The sequence below is a fragment of the Molothrus ater genome, chromosome 1, assembly GCF_012460135.2.
Source record: "Molothrus ater isolate BHLD 08-10-18 breed brown headed cowbird chromosome 1, BPBGC_Mater_1.1, whole genome shotgun sequence".
In the NCBI taxonomy this organism is placed as follows: Eukaryota; Metazoa; Chordata; class Aves; order Passeriformes; family Icteridae; genus Molothrus; species Molothrus ater.
In genome coordinates, this window is record NC_050478.2 from 22096442 (window position 1) to 22114844 (window position 18403).

Below are 18403 nucleotides of genomic sequence, written 5' to 3' on the forward strand. Positions count from 1 at the left end.
AAATAAATGCAGAGCACCCAAAGAAGATTTGGTATGGAAAGCAGGTGTTTGGGTGTAGTCCAATTTAATTTGGGATAAAGAAGTTAAAGATAAGAAGTAGATTCAGGTGGCTGTATAATATTTTTATTTGTTTAGGGTTTGTCTTGGTTTTGGTGGGGGTTTTTGGTTTTTTTGTTTTGTTTTGTGTTGGTTTTTAGATTTTTTTTTTGTTGAATGGAGATCTCACTTCAACAAATACTTAATACTGAATCTTGAGTATGTGGATAGCTGGGCACAAACCCCAGACTTTCACTGTGACCTTCAGTACTACAGGCAGTGGAGAGAGTGGTGCTGGTCTCCTCTCTCTGGGAGCAAGAGATAGGACACAAGGAAATGGGAGGAAGCTGCAACTGGTAATGCTCAGATTGGACATCAGGACAAGGTTCTTCATCAGTCACCAGAACATGCTCCTCAGGGAAGCAGTCCCCAAGTCAAGAGTTAAAGGATTGGATGACATCATTTTGTGGTCTATTTTTAGGTAGTTCCATGAAGAGAATGGAGGTGGACTTTCTGAATCTTACAGATTTCTTCCAACATGAGATATTCCATGAGTTGCTAGAAGAAGAAAAAATCTGTCCCCTGATGTGAAAGAGCTCATTGCTCAGGGGTGGATAGTCTGCCACAGTCCTCAGCAATGTGGAGGAACTCGACACATAGAGGAATGTGAAATCACCATCAGTGAAATTTAAATATTTCTCTGAAGAATTAAGCCTGTCAAATCATTCATTTCTAATAAGTATGTACAATTAGAAGGGACTTCAGACATACAGATCAGGATTTACTTCCTTCAACATTGATTAGATTCTTCAACATAATAGTGATCTAGATAGTGATTTAGATCCTTCAACATAATATAGAAATTTTTTGCAATTTATTTAAGTTTCCTTTTTAGAATTAATCTTTAGTGTTTACCACAGAAATGATAAATAAATAAGCCAAAGAGTAGAAGATATAAATGAGAGAGGTTTGCAAGGAGAGGAATGTAAAACCTTTTTCAGCTGTGTTTTGGCTAATTGCTTCTAGCACACACACTTTAAATGCCTTAATCTTTGTATTAGTTGGCTGTATTTCTAAAAAAAAAAAAAAAAATTATTCTTAAAATAAGTGAAGGGTTTGACCAATACAGAGTTGGCATAATAAAAAAAGTACTGCATTTATGAAAGTTAGCTCAAAGCAGCCAAGTTTTGGCTGGCGCTGGGTTGATGAACCTTCCATGTGTAACACCTACACTAAATCTGAACACTGGTGAGCAAGAGAAAAAAGAATTCTGTGATGTACTGATCCAGGAAATGAGTGTATAACTGTACTGTGTATCTGCTGCTGAATGGTGTAATGTATACCCAATGTCATGAATTCTCACAGAAATACTGACAGAAGCAGCTGTGAAATAGTGTGCCAGTGGGGAAAGTTTGGTCTAACTGAAATAACTGTAGGGCTTGGCTGCAGCCTGAAATGCAAGGATTTATGACTTTTGTAAGAAGATTGAAGCATCATATTATAATACTAATTTTTTACTTTGCTATAAATAGCCCTTTCTCATTTTCTTTACCCAACTCACCCATGGTCTTCTTTACACCCCACGTAAGAGTTTTTTATAAGCTAATTGCATTGTTTCAGCAGCTGCTTCAGGACTTAATGGATACTCTGAGGTAGTATTGCATCTTGCTTGTAGTACCTGACAGCAGTATAAGCAGGACAGCACAAAACTTACTTGCCACTTCCTCCTCAAAGTTACTGTATATTTTCACATGCAGTGCTCTTCTGTTATCGTCACCTTCTTGGACTGTCAGTTTGGCTGTCTTCATATCAGAGAAACAAACTCTGAGAAACTGAATTTCCTCCATCTATCCTCTAATTGGTTCCTTTAAGAAGATTATATATGTAAGTAAGATAAGCCCTACAGAGAAGTCGGGCCAGGAGCACCGGCATTCCCTGTCGGGTGGCTCCGGGGAGCCGCTGCCGAGCCGCTGTGCCCGGAGCGCGCTCCTTGCCGCGGGGAGCCGTGGAAGGCAGAAGGCAGCCGGGCGGGTGGGAACGCTCCAGAGAGCAGAAATGGAGGTGCCAGGTGTGCGGGCTGCTGTCGGTGCAAGCAGTGCAATTAAAATTGATCAGCATAATGGTTTTAAGATATTTTGCTTGTTCCTTTGCTCTTTTAATCTTTGAGACTACAGTGAGCAGCAGCTTTCAGTGGCATTTTCTGTGATGCCACCTCCTCCTTTATTATGTGTTTACAACTGGTACAAGCCTTGCAGAGGGTAGTTAGACTTCGTATTCTCTTGCCTGGATGGGCAGCGAGCTGCATCTGCCGCTGCCCTGACACCCCTCCTCCTCTCTGCGCTCAGCTCAGCTGCGTGCCATGGCCGTCCTGCTATCGCCCCTTCCGAAAGCGGCGGGCAGAGAGGTGCCTCAGGCGACCGCCACTTTTGTCCCATTTTCATAAAGAAATGTAGTTAAGGAAGGTGAGATACGCCGTGCTGAGAGGCAGCACTGCTGCTCTCGGCTTCCCGGTAGGTGGGAGTGTAGAATTGGGTTGCAGACGCAGCCAATCCCTCCGCTGAGGGAGAATTATTCTCGCGTTTCAGGGAACGGACATCGTGGGGGCTCCTTGGCACCTCGGCCTCTTGCTTCGTCCAGGAGAGCATGTTGTAACGCGAAAGGAAAGATTCTGCGTTGTAATCCTCTCGTTGTTAAAAGAGCGAGGAGACAGTAGAAATTTAAGAAGGGAACAAAAAATGTCGTAGAGAATGAAATTAAGGATTGCTCAGAAAATGAGCACGTAAAGGAGGAGAGAGGGGCTGACGGCGGTATGGGCAGGGAGGGCGGGAAAACGCCCCGGCTGCCTCCCCGGAGAGCCCCCGCCCTCACCCGCAGCTGTCAGTGAAGGCAACTTTTCGGCGGGGGTTCTCTCTCCCAGCCCCGGAGCGGTGCGGTACCGGGGCGGCCCTACGGGGCGGGGGCGACTGCGGAATCCCTGCGGCGCTGCCCGGGCTCCGGGGCTTCCCCTCCGGTCTCGCCCCGCTCCCTCACGCCCTGGCAAACGACTACATTTCCCAGCACTTCCCTCTTCCAAGCGGGCTCTGCGGGGAGCCTCGCCGGCTCTCGCCATCTCCTTCGCTGGCAGGGGGCTCGGCGCGGCGGCGGGGCGGAGCTCGGCAGCCCCGGCCCCGCGGCAGCCGCGGCCCCGCAGCCCCCCCGCCCGTGCAGGCGCGGAGCCGGCGGCGCTCGGCGGCGAGCGGGGCGGCGGGCAGCGCCATGCGGGCTGCCGCCTGCCTCCTCTGCCTGGCGCTCGGCGCCCTGACAGCGGCCGCAGGTGAGTGGCGGTGGCGGTGGCGGGGCAGCGCCGCCGCGCTTGGGGCGGGGGCGGCGGGGAGGGGGGGACGCTGCGCCGAGGCTGCTGCGGAGCCCCGTGGAAACGGAGCCCCCGCTCCAGCCTGCGCGCCGGGGGCGAGGGCGCAGCCGGGTGACCGTGCCTCTCCCCTGCGCAGGAGGCGCCGGGCCGGCCACGGCGGCAGCGGGGCGGCAGCGGGGCGAGAGCCCCTTCGCGGAGCGAGAGAGCATCAGGCCCCTGCGGCTGGTCTCCGGCGAGGGCGGCGGCGGGGCGCGGTGGCCGGCGCTGAGCACGCGGGTGCGGAGCGAGGCGGCGCGGGCACAGGTAAGCGCCGGGCGGGGGCAGAGGGGCCGCGCAGCAGGGCCGGCCGTGCCGAGCTGCCCGCAGCCTCCGCCGCGGGTGCTTGCACCGCCGGAGGATAACGCTCGGGGCGAAGGGATGCTCGGCTCGGCTTCCCGCAGGAGCGCGGGGAATGCCAGTCCTGGGCAAGGGCGCTCGAATTGGTCCCGATGGTCCCCGTGCCTGTCAATGCCCTCCCCCGGCCGGCAGCGCGGCCCGGGCGGGCACTGCCCGCTGCCTGCGGCGGCCGGGGCACCCGAAATGAAAGTTGCGGTGCCTTTGCGACAGCGGGGCTTGAAGCGCTGCGGCTTCATTTCGGCTTGTGGCTGAAGCGTGGGCAGGGTGGGTTTGTGTTCTGTGGACTCGGATGTGTTTTTAAAAATAGAAATTGTACATCGGAAGGGAATTGCTTGAAATGTAACATGTGAGCTAAGCACAGGATTTAACGTACATATTGCCTGCTACCCAACCCGGGGTATATTTTCAAATTCCATAGAATCATAGACTCCTTGAGGTTGGGAGAGACCTCTAAGACCATCGAGTCCAACCATTAATCTGGCTCTATTTGTGTTAAAAAACATATTTTGATTATATGAAGCCCAATCCCTATAACTTTTAACAACCTCATTTTGTATTAAAACACTGTGGTTTTCATCTTGACCCCTTTTGTTTGAGGTGGTACATGGCTGTTACATCTGAAGGAAAAAAACATTAAGTCCATCTTGTTATTGATGTAGAATATAAAATCTGAGCATTTGAAGTAACTGCTGACCTACAAGATGAGTTGCAGGCCTCCGTTTCCTCCTTTTCTAATTGACTACTGTGTGTTTAATAAACAAAATAGGTGGAAAATTGTCTCATATTTCTTTTTTTATAATCCATGAAGTTTAAGAACCGACAACTTGCATTCTCTTTGTTTTGTTAAATAATAAACAAGCTCTTCATAGCATATGTATTTGCCTCTGAATGTAACTTACTCTATGTAAAGGTTTTTCAGATATGATGACCATATTTACAGTACAATAAAATACTCTTCTCAAAGTTCATAATGCTTTGTTCAAAGAAGAAAAAAACTCCTTTAGGCATTTCAGGATTCTTTGAAGACCCCCAAAAAGTCACAAGTTCAAACACTTTGTGACATGTCTGTTTTAAACTTAGTAATGGTTGCATTTAACTTTAGTATTAGGCTTAAAACACTGGTCTTACAGAACAAACTGCTAATTAATGGATTTAATTTTTCTGAATGTCTCAGCTTTTATTCACCAAATCTTAAGCTCATAAAATTTTCAAGTTATCCTGATCTAGTTAAGTTGTTAGTATGAATATTAGTCTGAGCAGAAAAAAAGTAGTAACATGGATGGTTTTGAAAGGGTTAAATATGTTTATTTTGCAACAGCCTCCACAGTAAACTAATGTTAATGTCTAAAAGCTCTGATGTAAATGTAAAAGCCACTACAACTTTTCTTCTTGATCAAGAAGTTTCCCCACCGCTGCTTAAAATATTCCCAGCCTCTTCCATGGTATCTGATGGTTGTTACTCATGGAAGGATACAGTAGCTGACAGTGCTTTGGACAAAAAAAATTGCCAAGCAGGCCGAACCGAGTGAAGCAGTGCAGACTTTCTATGATTCTGGCACAGAGCATGGTTACATCCTAATTGCAGGATATTGCATCCCCTGCCCAGGGATCTGAGTCAGCTCGCCAGTAATGGACCAGCAGCAGCGTGGCTGACTTTGCTTAGCTCAAGTTGTGTAGGAGCTGCATTCAGGAAGGTGCTCGTCAAAGTTATGGACTAACTTCACAGAGTGAACTTTTATGGTGCTTTTGGGTGTCTGGTGAATGGCACATGAAGTATAAAGATGCTGGATTCTCCCTCATAAAGAGACACCCCATGCCTGCCCTGAAGAGTTAACAGTCAGTGGCATATAAAGAGTAGGGAACAGATCAATAACATTTCCATATGTATTTGATTGTTTTATGGTTAAATACACTCTTACTGTCTCCATGTTCTATCCATTGCTAATAGTCTTTGAATAGCTGTGTTTGAGAGTTTAGAAAGCTGGTCTTGAACAGAGATTTCAAACCAAAGCTATCTGCCTTCTGGGTTAGTTAAGGGAGCATGCTTCTTTGAGGAGGTAAAAGCATTTGAGAACAATCCTGGTGAGTAAAGGACTAGCAACCATGTCAGGAAAAACAAAGATTCCTGAATGGGAAGGTGCATTCAGACTAGCCAACAAGGCTGTAGTTGAATTAATGTAAAACAATGTAGTTGGATTTGAATCGGATAAAGATAAAAGGGGTGAAGGAGGGGAGAGAGAGATAAGCTGGAGAGAAGGAAGTCGCATTAAATCGGATTGGATTCCTTTAATTCCTGGATGAAAGCTTTAGCTGCAGAAAGGGCAGAAGTTGAACAAGAAGGATGCAAGCCCGAGTTCAGAAATGCACAAAGGCAAATGAAGATGATCATGCAGAGGAATGCAGAAGAAAAGCGTGGCCATTGCAGATCAGGAGTTTTAGAACAGGATCATGATGGAATTGAGCCAGAGGATAATATGAGAAAAGGGGATGAGAGGAGATAATTGAAGGCAGAAGCGACTGGGATATGACGGATGGTGGATTTCTAAAAAGTAATGGTTTGTTTTCAGTATTTACTGAGGTTTTTCTCTAGCAACTTCCTCTGTTTTGTTTGTTTTGGAGCTTTTGGGCCACTGCCATCAGAGTTGAGTAACTTCTTTACCTGCATGCTTTACTGTTAAATAGTAAAGGAAATAGTCTATATACTCATCTTAGAAACCCAGAATGTAATTGCTTAAAAACATAATCAGTGTGCTCACAGTTGTGGTTGTCCAGGATTGCTGAACCTCAGAACACAGCACAAGGCAAATGTTGTAGGCTATTACATCTTCATGTCATTAATGTTCTAATGTACAATATATAGTGGACATAGGAGAATTCACGTGACTTTGGGTTTCTGCTTTTAATTCCATTGCAGAATGGAGTCATTACTGGTATCTGTGACACTCCTGTATTTCAATTTCTCTGTTCCTCAAAGGGTGCCTGTTGGCAGCTGCACAGCACTTAATGTATAGAATAATCAAGATAAGATATAGATAAAAATGCACTAATATTATATTGTCATCAATGCAATCCAGGATCTTAGCAATGGACACCTAATTTACTGGTGCATAAATAAGTGTATTAGAAGATGAGAGTCCTCTATGTCAGGGACATTTAGTGAAGGCTAATCTAATATTTTTGTGTTTAAAAGAAGGAAAGTTCCCACCTTTGACATTTTTAAGGAACCTTTTAACTTTGTGCCTTAAGCCATATTTTGGTATTGTAAGAAGCACATGAGAAACCACAAGTTTTGTAGTGTTTTCCTTTAGTCAATACTGTGCAGGCATGTTCTTTGTTAAAATATGGGAATGTGTAAGCGTCCCTCCCCACTGCCTGTATTGCCATTATCCATTTTTAATACATCTAAGTGTTACATGGAAGTTTGTGAGATTTTCTATGATTTTCAGTGGGAACAAGGTTCTGACCTGCTATGGACAGAGATTCACTCCTCTCTGCTGGTTGTGCAGGACATCCATGATATAGCAATTTCTGTTTTTCAAGCTGTTTTTCACTTGCTCATTGCTCGTTGTCATTAAGATACATTGAATTCCTTCAAAGAGAGTAAAAGGGATGGCCTGGTTGTAGGGAGAGCTTGGAGGGGCTCCAGGACTGAGCTGCATCTGGAGATAGAAGTGTATGTTTTTTGTATTCCAGAGTGAGTCAGTGGTTTTCAGTAAAGAACTTACTTGTCTTCCACAGCCTGCATTGTTTGTGACCAAATGATACAATTGCACACATCTATTTGGAATTATGGCTTGCAGATTTCTTAAATGATTTCTTATTGCTAATAATGAGTTTCAGAGAAGCTTTGCTCTGTCATGCTGAGTTTGCATAGCTCTGCTTGCTCTTGGATTTGAAATCTTCATTAGTTATTTGAGTGTTGTCTAGTCTTTGCTATTGGATTCTCTGATTTATTGTCATCTCACTCTAGTCTTCAAACAGGATACCCCACTTCTTTGCAGGTGCTTCTGAAATTGCTGACTCTTGCTTTCTGTTCTGATGCTGTCGATGTCTGTTGGTATTGTAAGTTACTGTGGTGGGTAGCTCCAATGAATAGTAATTTTTTTTTTCTTAAAAAAAACAGCTCTGACTGTTGAGTGGCTTATAAAATATCTCTAGAGTTTGGGACTGATGGATGGTGACTGCTGAAAAAGAGAAGTGTCATCAGAAATTGCTTGATTTAAAAAATTATTTTCTGCCCACTTAATCAAATGACTTGAAGATACTTAGGCCCAATTTTTGATCATCCTAACAGAAAACCAAAGGGAAGGAGGCTAAACTGGGAAAGGGGCTATAGTGAGTAATAACATGCATTTGGTTTATTGCTGAATTTGGTTTTCTTCCTGCCTTGTTGCCTTTTAAGATTTGTAAGGCATTAGGAAAAATGTGTGTGATACTTTACTGTATGTTCAGTATGTTGCAGTTCTGCAATAAGATACTTCACCAACATGGCAATTTTTTATGAATATGTGAATGATGGTTAAAATATTCATACTCTAAATGCAGGTCTTACCTTCCTGAAGAAGAAAAAAACTGCTGAAAGCTAAACTTTGCTATAGATTGTGTATTGAATGATGTAAGGACATTGAGAGTGTCTTTTGATTTCTGAGATACACCTTTTTATAAAGAGCTCACAGTGTGTTTTAGTATTTTATAGGCAAAGAATATTTCAAATTCCTAATTTATCCTTCTTTGCAAGCTCATATCAGGAAAAGTCTTTTCCTGCTTGGTAATGAGATTTGTTATGACAGTAAATGTATAAGTCCAAAAAATCATCCAGCAAAAAATCTCTGGTAGCTGCTGCTTCAGAGTTCATGTTGTTTTGTGTCATCTTCTCATGCTTGTGCCATAGCAGACTGGAAAAGGGAGATATTCCTAAAGGTATGGCTTAGCCTCATAAAACAGGCTTATATACAGCCAAAAAGGATCATAAAGGCTCAGATGTAACAATTTGTATAGAAAATATTTTCCTAACATTTGCTCATTGCATGATTAGTGTAGACTGCAAAGTCTGACAGAGGAGTGCTTTCCAGCTCTGGTGATGAATATATCTGTATCCTGGTCTGTGTTGGTGCCCCTGAGTGCAGGATCACACTGAGTATTCTTTCTGCCACACTTTCACTGTGTACCTGTTTTGGGACTCCTACAGTGGCTAATCAGCTATAACATATGCATGGTGTAGAAGTGTGTTGCATCCTGAGCAGTGTCTTGATAAACTTTGATGAGATTTATCCATATTCTGGAGGAACTACATGTGAAGTTAAGATTCACTCTGAAATGTTTGCCACAAGAGCATTATGGACTTTTATGTTAAAAGGTCATGGTAGATATATTATCCTTCTGGTAGTCCAGGTCCCTGTTGTAGTTTTCCCAATAATCATGCCAGTCATTAAGTGACTCAAAACGAACAACTTTTTTAGGGCTCTGCTTGTGAAAACATTATCACAGTTAGCCTGTCAAACACTGCTTAAAGGTCAATCAAACTGCATAAAATCTTCAAAATCCTGATAAGGTTCAGGTCTGTAAATTGTGGGTCCTTCTAGATAGCACTGGCTCAGTGCTTTTCCCTCTCCAATTAGTTCTGCTGAGGTTTGTGGTCCTTCCACTTATTCCTGCCTTCCTCCGGGTTTCCTCCCTGGAGAGGATGGAAGATGAGGATCCTTGTCTTCTGCTCCCATGGGTTTGAGCCAAGGCTGCCTCTCCCAAGCAGACTGTTCTGCTTCATGGGAAGTAGCTCACATGTCAAATGATTTAGTTGCCAGCCCAGGCCCATGTGTATTCTCTCAGTCTGGATAACTGTGGATGTAGAAGGTGAATCCAATACTGTCAGAGGATCAAGACTGGACACAGGATTTTGGTGTCTTCCTATGCAATCTATCTTTCTCTTCATCTAATGATATGGTTCAGTGTTTTCATCACTAGATAATATTTTTTCAGTATTGTTTTTTCTAGAAATAGTGTAATTGTTTCTTGCATGTTAACCAAAACCGCTGTATTCAGTGTCTCCAAAAATTACCATGACTCCCATCTTGTCTTCCATTTCTCTAGTTTTGTCTTATTTAATTGATTTTAAACAATGCCAAATTTGCCCTAATTGTCTGTGGAAAACTTTCAGACAAGAGAGCCTTCAATTCCCTTCTTTCCTTTGCATTGCCAGTGGTCTCCTAGATAGTGCATGGATACGCTGTTCTGTGGAGATGTCTTTTGGAGCACATACAGGATTGCAGAGATCTGTCCCATGAAATTTAGCTCTTCATAGCTGCAGATGCTCCCTGAAAGTGCTCTTCTGGAGCCATTGCAATAGTTGCATTAATCTGCAGAGGAGAAAACATTGCTGCAGGGGTGAATTGTGCAGCGGCAGCTGTGCTGAGCCACAGCCAACATCACTCTCCTCAGATGGAAGCATGTTCAGTGCAGATGAGAGCTTTGGACACTGAACATTACATCTGTGCAAGCTTTTAATACTTTAGTGGGAGGACTGTGTGAAGGAAGGCTTATGTTTTTTTCCGAGAAACTTTATTGTTAAGCTGAACAGAAAGGTGGCTGAAGTGCATGTACACACGGTCAGGCTGTGTTCTGCCAGGATGTGGCATGCACTGCCATGATGGAGCTTGGCTGGTTGGGTAAGTCCAAGTGGAAGAAGTGGAAAGCCAGTGTCACCTGAAATTGAAGAATTATGAAGAAATTACAGAAAGTGGCCAATGACATAGAGCTGTTTTAACTGTTGAGTCATGAGGAGTCCAGCTTGAAAATTTGATTCAGTGAAAGTAAGTTAAAAGCATGGCATTGTTGCTGTACATTTGCCCCCAGACAATGAAATTTGGTGATTCATCTGGTAATTTGACCAGCTCCGGTTTCTCTACCTAGGCTAAATTCACTCTTAAGTCTCTCTTTCTTCCTTGTTTTTAAGTGAAATGGGTGTTACCAGACCAGAGAACTGTATCAAAGGACATGCTTTATAAAAAGCGTGCTCCAGAATGTGGTATTAATACAAAGTTTAGAAAAATTTGTGTGGGTAAATGCCTTCTAATGAAAGTGTGATGTGGAGGGATGTGGAGGAATGTGGAGGCTAGAGCCCTGACTTACAACTCAAAAATTGCCCAGAAGGATAGCAGTATGTGGGAATACACTCTGTTCCAGAAATGTCTCCTTAGAGTATTTCAATTCCTGCAATTCTGTGGGAATGAAAAAAATCTATCCATCAGTTGTTTCAGAAAACATATACAGTGAGAATGTTGTTTCATTTTGGTCTCCTAGGCTGTATCAAGGGAAAAAGCAGTTTTGAAATTTGCTTTTCTTGCACTTTTCAACTTGAAGCAGGATTTTGATACTTGAATGTAGAGGGTGAGTCATATTTAAAAAGTATTATCTGTGGAATTGACTGAGCAATGTATTGGCATGCCTAAGAGTCTGCAAGTTTTGTCAAACTTTTTGTTAGCCTCCAATACTGGCAGGATGTTGGTAAACTTTCTGCTGGTGCCCAGAGTCCATTTCTGGGAGAAGTTAACCTTGTTGGTAGGCTTTAGGTGTCAAAGAGTGTTTGTTACTTCTAATGGGCAGAGCTAATCTTTTGCTGGTAAGCTTTCATTTGTATGTAAACTAAATGGAAAACCAATTGAAATTGTTTGGAATATGTCACTGTGTTGCTGAAAGAAGGTTTGGTCACTGATACTGGTATAAAGGAGCAAAATTAGTGTGGACTCCTTTTACTACATTTGAATGCTTTATTTGTAATGTAAAGGCAGCTTAATGTAGATTGTAACTTACTTGTAGATTTCTCTCACAGTGGAATTCTGTTCCTTCATTTCTGAAGACTACAAGAGATGCTGAAAAGGGGGCCTTTAAATGTTATTGATTCCTTTCAGAGCTTGGAAAACATGTAGCTAAAAATGACCTCAAGGCACCATCTGCTTCAGCAAAGGAAATGCCTTCACTCCTCCTGACTGTTGGATCCATTGAGTTTTCCTTCTTGCCTAAATGGTGTTCTTGGACAATAGTCCTTTCTCCAGAGAGATGACACAGAGATGCAGATGGGTTCATGCTCAAGGGCTGCCCACAGCACGTGCCTTGCTGCCCTTGTTTTGTCCTGTCCCCTGCAGATGGGTGATGTGCTGCTTGTTTGCCTCTCGCACTGCAGCTGTGCACGGGCAGCGTCTCGTTTGGGGTCTGCCCACTTGAAACTGCCAGGCAGAGGGGTATTTTACTGAGGATGGATTGTCCTTGTTGGAGTCCTTTCCCTCTGGTCTCATTTTTCTTCACAAAGTAGTTTCCCCCTCTGATTGCAGCCAGGTCCTGGGCTGCTGAGTGATACAGATGGAATACATTGCACTACTGCTGCTGTAGTATTTTTTCTGACTCCTAGGCACGCCAGTACGTTGCTTTTCCTGTTAGATCTGGTGTTCTGAAAACTACAGTCACTGTGGGGAGCAATGGAAACTGGTGTTTCTGGGTCACAGGGTGAGTCTTTGGTTGCTCTGCTCCCTGTCTTATTTTAAGGAGTGTGATCTTCAATGGTCGTCAAAGTTTTGTATGCATTATGGCAAGAAAAGATTCTGAACTTTTCAAATATTCATTCATGACTTTTCTTTCTTTTCTGTATGTAACCTTGTACTTGATTAATCACACTTATAACAACCTATCTGATCATATTTCCCCTGGCCATTTGATGAAGAATTTTTTTTGAGTGCATTTTTAAAACATGAGATTTTGCAGTAACCCGTTGTCTGGTTTTGCCCCAGTAGTGATGCATTTAAGACCCCCGGCACTCTAGTTCGATGTAACCTTTTATACATGAATTCTTGCTGCTTCCGTTTCAGAAAAAGGGAAAAAAAATTGACTTCCCAAAAGCTCTTGCAGTTCTTCCTTTCATAGTGATTTGAAGACTTGCAGTAATTAGTCTCATAGGAAATCAAAACTTATAAACAAAATTTCAGAATCAAATTAACATCATCCTCTACGCTTAAAAGCACAACGAGTGTGAGATCTGGTGCCAGAGGCCTTTACTGGTGTTGGAAGCAAGTGTTAGAATTGACTCTTGGGAAGCAGCTTTGTGCCCATTCAGTTGCCCAAATTTGTCCTATTAGATGTGAGATCAAATGGTAGCTTGTGCTAAATTTGCTGGCAGTGACAGCCCAATAGTTTTTCTCTCTTCATTGTTCCACTTAACATTTAACCTTGGGTGAATTTTCGAGAAAGATGAAGTGGAGGTGAGGAAGGAGAGCAGGAAGAGAAGCTTTCAGAAGGATCCATGCTGCTGCCCAGGCACTGACTCTGCAGCAGTGACACCTGTGTAACATCTTGCATCAGGTTGTGCTCGGGGCTTTTTTCCCTTGTGCTCTTCCCCCTTATATATATTGAGTAAATTCAAACAGTGTCTGTGTTCAAACACACAAATATACAAAATAGGGGGGTTTCTTTGTAGGGTGATTTTTTTCCTACTGGGAAGACTAATTACAGGCATTTTAGAGGTACAAGTGGTTCTTGCTTCTGAGTTTGAGTTCATTGATACAATGATGTTTATATGGAGAAAAGCTATTTTAGGTCATGTTTACGACCACAAGGAACTGGGCCTTGGCACTCCACTCTAGCTGATGGTGTTTAGCTCTCACTGTGCTCCACCCTCACTTGGCATGGAGAACAGATGTGTGATCCAGGACTTAAAAATGAACATGCATCTATTAAAATATATTCTTATTTCTAGCTTTGCTTCAGAATAAATAACTGATTTACTAAATGTGCCCCAAAGAGGTAGTTGTAAAAATGTTTTTATCAAACCATGATCCTATTCTGCAGTTTCTTCATGAAATAAACTCTGCCCCGCCGAATGCCCCAAAGATATTTAGATTTATGCATTGGATAAAAAGAGAGAGCTTGCATGAAGAATGTCAAATATTGATGATTAATGCAGTAAATGAGTGCCTATAAATATTATGAAAATGCTAGGGAAAATAAAAAAAGAAATTTTGCAGTTGTTTAATATACTATGATATGTGGATCCAGTTCAATGATACTGAACTTTTGATTAAAGTTTGGTATTTTCAAATGGCAATAGGGAAGACCTGAGGAAATAATTTTGCAGTTATATTTTGTTGTGTATTTTTGAAAGAAGATTCTTTGACTTGGAATACATATTTTTAATATTAGACCTAGGCTTATTTTTGAATTTTGTCTCTTAGAAAAGTTTTTTTTTTTTTTCTTCCCAGTACATGTGAAAAAGTAATTTTTTGAAGAGATTTCTTATTTTACACAAAGCAACAATATACTGCATAGCTCTGGATTTATTACAACAAAACTGAGGCTGAAAATTTTCTTTTTGGAGTGTGTACATTTTATGTATCCTATTATAGAGTGCTAATTGGTACTGTATTTCTCTACTTTAACATAAATTTATTTGTAATGATTATTTTCAAAACAGCAAATGTAGGTAAATCTACATAAGGTTTTTAGTGTATTTTTCATTTAATTTCATGAATATATTTATTTTGATTTCCCACTGGCTTATCTGTGTCCTTACTGAATTTAACTTACATTATTTCATATACACTTAAGGGACTGTCAACAAGCTCAGGTTTCTATTCTATGAAATGGGGGAGGGGAAATTAAATTAATATCTAAGGAATCTATTACTTTGTAAATGAGACTGACTCATAAAATGTCTGCTGTAAAATCTCATTGTTCTTACAACCTCTGAAGCACACTTTTAAAGTTTTTTCTTCCTGCAACATCCTGTATTATTTTATCTCTTGATTCTCTTGATGCTTTTCTTTCAAGTTGACAAAATTGATCAGAATATTTTAATTAGAAACTACAATGCTATATATAGTAGTAAATAGAAATTTTTTACATCAAAGGGCAAACATATAAATAGGATTTTCTCCTCAATTTTTTACAAGATTTGTTCATTTTTGGCAGAAATTTTTGTAATCTCTTCCAGCAAAACTTATTTAAAAACATCTAAGTGCTTTATTAAGGATGCTTCTCAAGGAAAAAACATGTTATAAGGAATTGCACATCGCATCACAACAAGTTTTTAATTATCTTTCCTTATTTTTTGAGGAAAAATATTAGTCATCATATTACTGTGCTGCTTTCAATACTCAGCTAATTATACACAATGTGAGGAAAATGTCTACATTTTTCCCTTTAAAATTCTTGTGAGTTTGATTATTCCAGAAAGTGCATAGCTTGTAAATGTTTCACTGGTGGTTAGGATATTTGCCCTATTTGGAATGAAAATCTTTGAGATACATTGAAGGTTACCTCCAGAGCAGTGCCCTGATGTTGATCTGCAGTGATGTGTGTTGGTTGTAGTTGATGTCTTTGTTCCCTTTGCAGATGCTCATTCTTTGGGGCCAGGGTCTGGAGAAATCTGATCCCCAGCAGCAGTACTGAAGGGACATCATTATTATGTTGCTTCTTTGTAGTGATAAATAGTCATATTTGGTACTGATTGTCCATCTCCTCTATTTCTGCAGTGATCCCTGAGGCATGGAGCAGGTGATTTAAAATAATTGGAATCACATTGCTCTTGGTTTGGCAGGAGGGTTTGCATACCACTTTTGGTTTTGTAGAATTCAAGCTTTTAATCTTTGCTTTAGATAAAATATTTTTGTGCTTAGTGATTTGAAATAATCTTTTCCACTCCATTTACTCTTGATTCCTTTCAGACCTTCACTGACATGCTTAAACTTCACAGTCTTTAACCGAAGTTAGCTCTGCATTGTTGCATGAGGTGCATGGGGTGTTCAGTATTTTCTGTAGTGGGCTTTGCAGGTCAGTGCAATTTATGCACCACTAAGTACTGCACCTGAAGCAGCTAATTTCAGAGCTGTTATTGGTATTTTTCTTCTTCAGTTGCATGACATAAAAATTTCAGAACCTTTTGATTGTGTTGGAGGCATTGCATTGCACTCTTCCATTAAGTTGTTCAATGCTTCTTTCCTGGCTCTTGTTCATGTCCTGCACTGAGTGCATCTTCTGGTCACCAGGAACTCCCCTTTCATGACTCAGTTGTCAGCCACTAATGTGTCAAGCTGGTGGTAGTTGCAAAAGCCTCACATTTTCTGAGAGAGTTCCTGGGTTTCAGAACTGAATGACATAGTTTATTGTCTTGCTTTGGTGGTTTAAAGAAGGCTTTGCAGGTGTTTTTATTGTTACTTCTGCTTGACTGAGGTGGTGTAGATGGAAAAGTACTCATTTCCTCTCTTTGGGTTCTTTCATTGATGTATGTCCATGAATGTAAGCTCCTTTGCAGCTGGCCATTTTACCTATTCACTGAGCAGGCAGGTAGAGGTGCTTAAAGGTAATGTAGACCCAAGACTTTTTAAAATCCATTTTTTTATTTTGTGGTTCTTAACCAGATATTTAGAAGAACTGTTAACCTAAAAAATGCATTGTCTGGAATTCTTAAGGTGCAGTTTTTTTGTTACGGTGGATGAGATTTTTACCTGAAAGGGAGAATCTGTCTTCCTCTTCATTCTCTCTTGGGTGTCTCCTTTGACTTCTTTCTATTGCATCTACATTGTGGTTTATTTAGATCAGTTTATTTGTCTGACAAAAACCAGACAAATCTCCAAGTGGTGATTAATTTTGTGCTCCTGATCTGACTTGCTGGCTAGCCACATGAGCTGACAAGGGAGAGTTGGTGGGAGCACATTGCCAGGATGGGGCAGAACTGTTCATTTTTGGCAGCAGCCCACAGTGTGCAGTGTGACCGTGCTTTACACACACGTGTCAGGAAGGGATGCAGTTTCTGGAAAGGAATGAGTTTGTCAGGCTATCCAGAATGTCTTGGTATCTTGGTAGGCTTGAAATACCCTTGAGATACACTTGATTGCACTTGAGCTTAAAATAAATGGTAAGTTTCTGGGTTGGCATCATGTATCTTGGGGAGTGGTTACATCTGTGTAATGTTTATCATATTAATTTATTCATACATATTTTCTCCCTTAATTCCAAATTAACAGTTTCTGTCAGGGAACAACTGTGGTCCAGGGTCACCTTAGAAATACATTAGCTTGTAGTTGTTTATCTTAGAGATGTGTTCAGGAGAGGAAATCTCCCAGACCAAATCGATAGGGTGCAATATACCTAGCAGTTAAAAGCCAAACCAAACTGAAACAATAATTTTTGCTCTGATGGGCTCTGAAGTGGATATATTTTAATGACAAATGTTACATTTAATATATGTGCATTTAGAAATCCAATAGGCTTTTTCTATTCTTTCTTACTCACTAATTCTCTTCTGGTACCAACATATGGTCATATAGAAGACTTGGTTGTGCTCTGTGTAGAGATCTAAATGATGGCATATGTAGCTGTGTTGTTAACAAGTGGGAATACTAAAATGCTGTAGAATCTTCTTTGCATTTAATAATGTAATGATGAGAATCAAAGGACTGGGCTGTCCTTTCTCCTTTGATCAGAAAGCAGTTGCTGCAGTGCAGGTGGCTGAATGAAGGTTAGCTAAGGTCAGCAAATGGGCTGCAGTGGAACAAGGGAATGACAGAACTGCCATTGGTCCTTTGTACCTTACTAGATTCTTGGCCTGTCACCTCCTGTTTGTGAACAGCAGTCTGAAAATTCACATCTAGCAAGAGAAGATGAAATTTTAAAATAATTCAAAGCAGACTCTGCTGCCTGAGAGGTGGAAAAGAAACAAAAATGGTAACGTGATAATTTGTTGATGGTTGTTTTTGCTGTATTTATGGTTGCACTAGCTGCTGCAGGCCAGAAGCAGCTAAGTGATGGTCCTGCATGTGGGTGCCATATGTGCTGTGGGTGTCTGTACATTCTGTGGGTGTCATTGCAGATGCCAGCTGGATGTAGATTTTTTTGTTTGTTTATTTTATTTTTAATTTCTTCATGCTTTCTTTTTGATAGAAAATATGCTTTTAATATTGATGGTAATTAACCACCTATTATTTACCCAGATAAGGTGAACTATATGTAATACATATATTCATTTGGTGAAAAAGGATACATTTGTTCAAAAAAAGATGATAAATTATCCATAAAGAACCACTTAGCAAAGACCTGGTGGCGTGTGTTACAAAGCAGGTTAGATGTAGTGGAGAGAGACAAAAGGATATCTGACACTGAGTTATATCTATTGAGGTGCCTTCTAAGGAGCTTTCCAGTTTTACTGCATCCTTCTGAAGTGTAATGTAAATGTGTAGAATTTCTTGTTATGCAATTTTTTGTGCAACTTCACAGTAGAGACACAGCCAGTCATTTTTGTAGAGGGCCCTCAGCCTGAGCATCCTCTAGTAAGAGAAACTGTCTTAACTTCTGGGTTTTTAAAGGATTCATCTGTTTATATATATATGTATTCATGGTCGTTGTCTTTTTTATTTATTAATGCTCCTGCTTATATATGTAGACATAACAAGAAAATTTTGCTGTAGGGCAACTAAAAGATGTAATAAACAAAAATGTCATGATTCCCTCAACTTTCCTTTTCGTTGCTGCTGTTCTTTTCCAAGGAAGCTGGTATTCTCAGCTCTTCTGGATTTAATGTCTATTGAAAGCCTGCCAGTAGTTTTAGAAAGAGTTAATTTGATGATTCACATTATCCCATCC

At 41.4% G+C, this 18403-nt stretch overlaps 1 protein-coding gene across 8 annotated transcripts in view; it reads left to right on the plus strand.

The window, feature by feature from the left end:
- Positions 1-3245: 3245 nt before the first annotated feature.
- The window catches only part of ADAM22 (ADAM metallopeptidase domain 22), a 131569-nt gene continuing 116411 nt past the window's right edge, over positions 3246-18403 (plus strand). For 7 of the 8 annotated variants that reach the window (XM_054515060.1, XM_036403793.2, XM_036403809.2 and 4 more), the window contains exons 1-2: positions 3246-3349; positions 3525-3691. In XM_054515060.1, coding sequence (XP_054371035.1) covers positions 3292-3349; positions 3525-3691 — 225 coding nt within the window. In that variant the 5' untranslated portion in view covers positions 3246-3291. The remainder of the gene's footprint in view (positions 3350-3524; positions 3692-18403) is intronic. The other variant, XM_036403801.2, reaches the window with a different exon arrangement.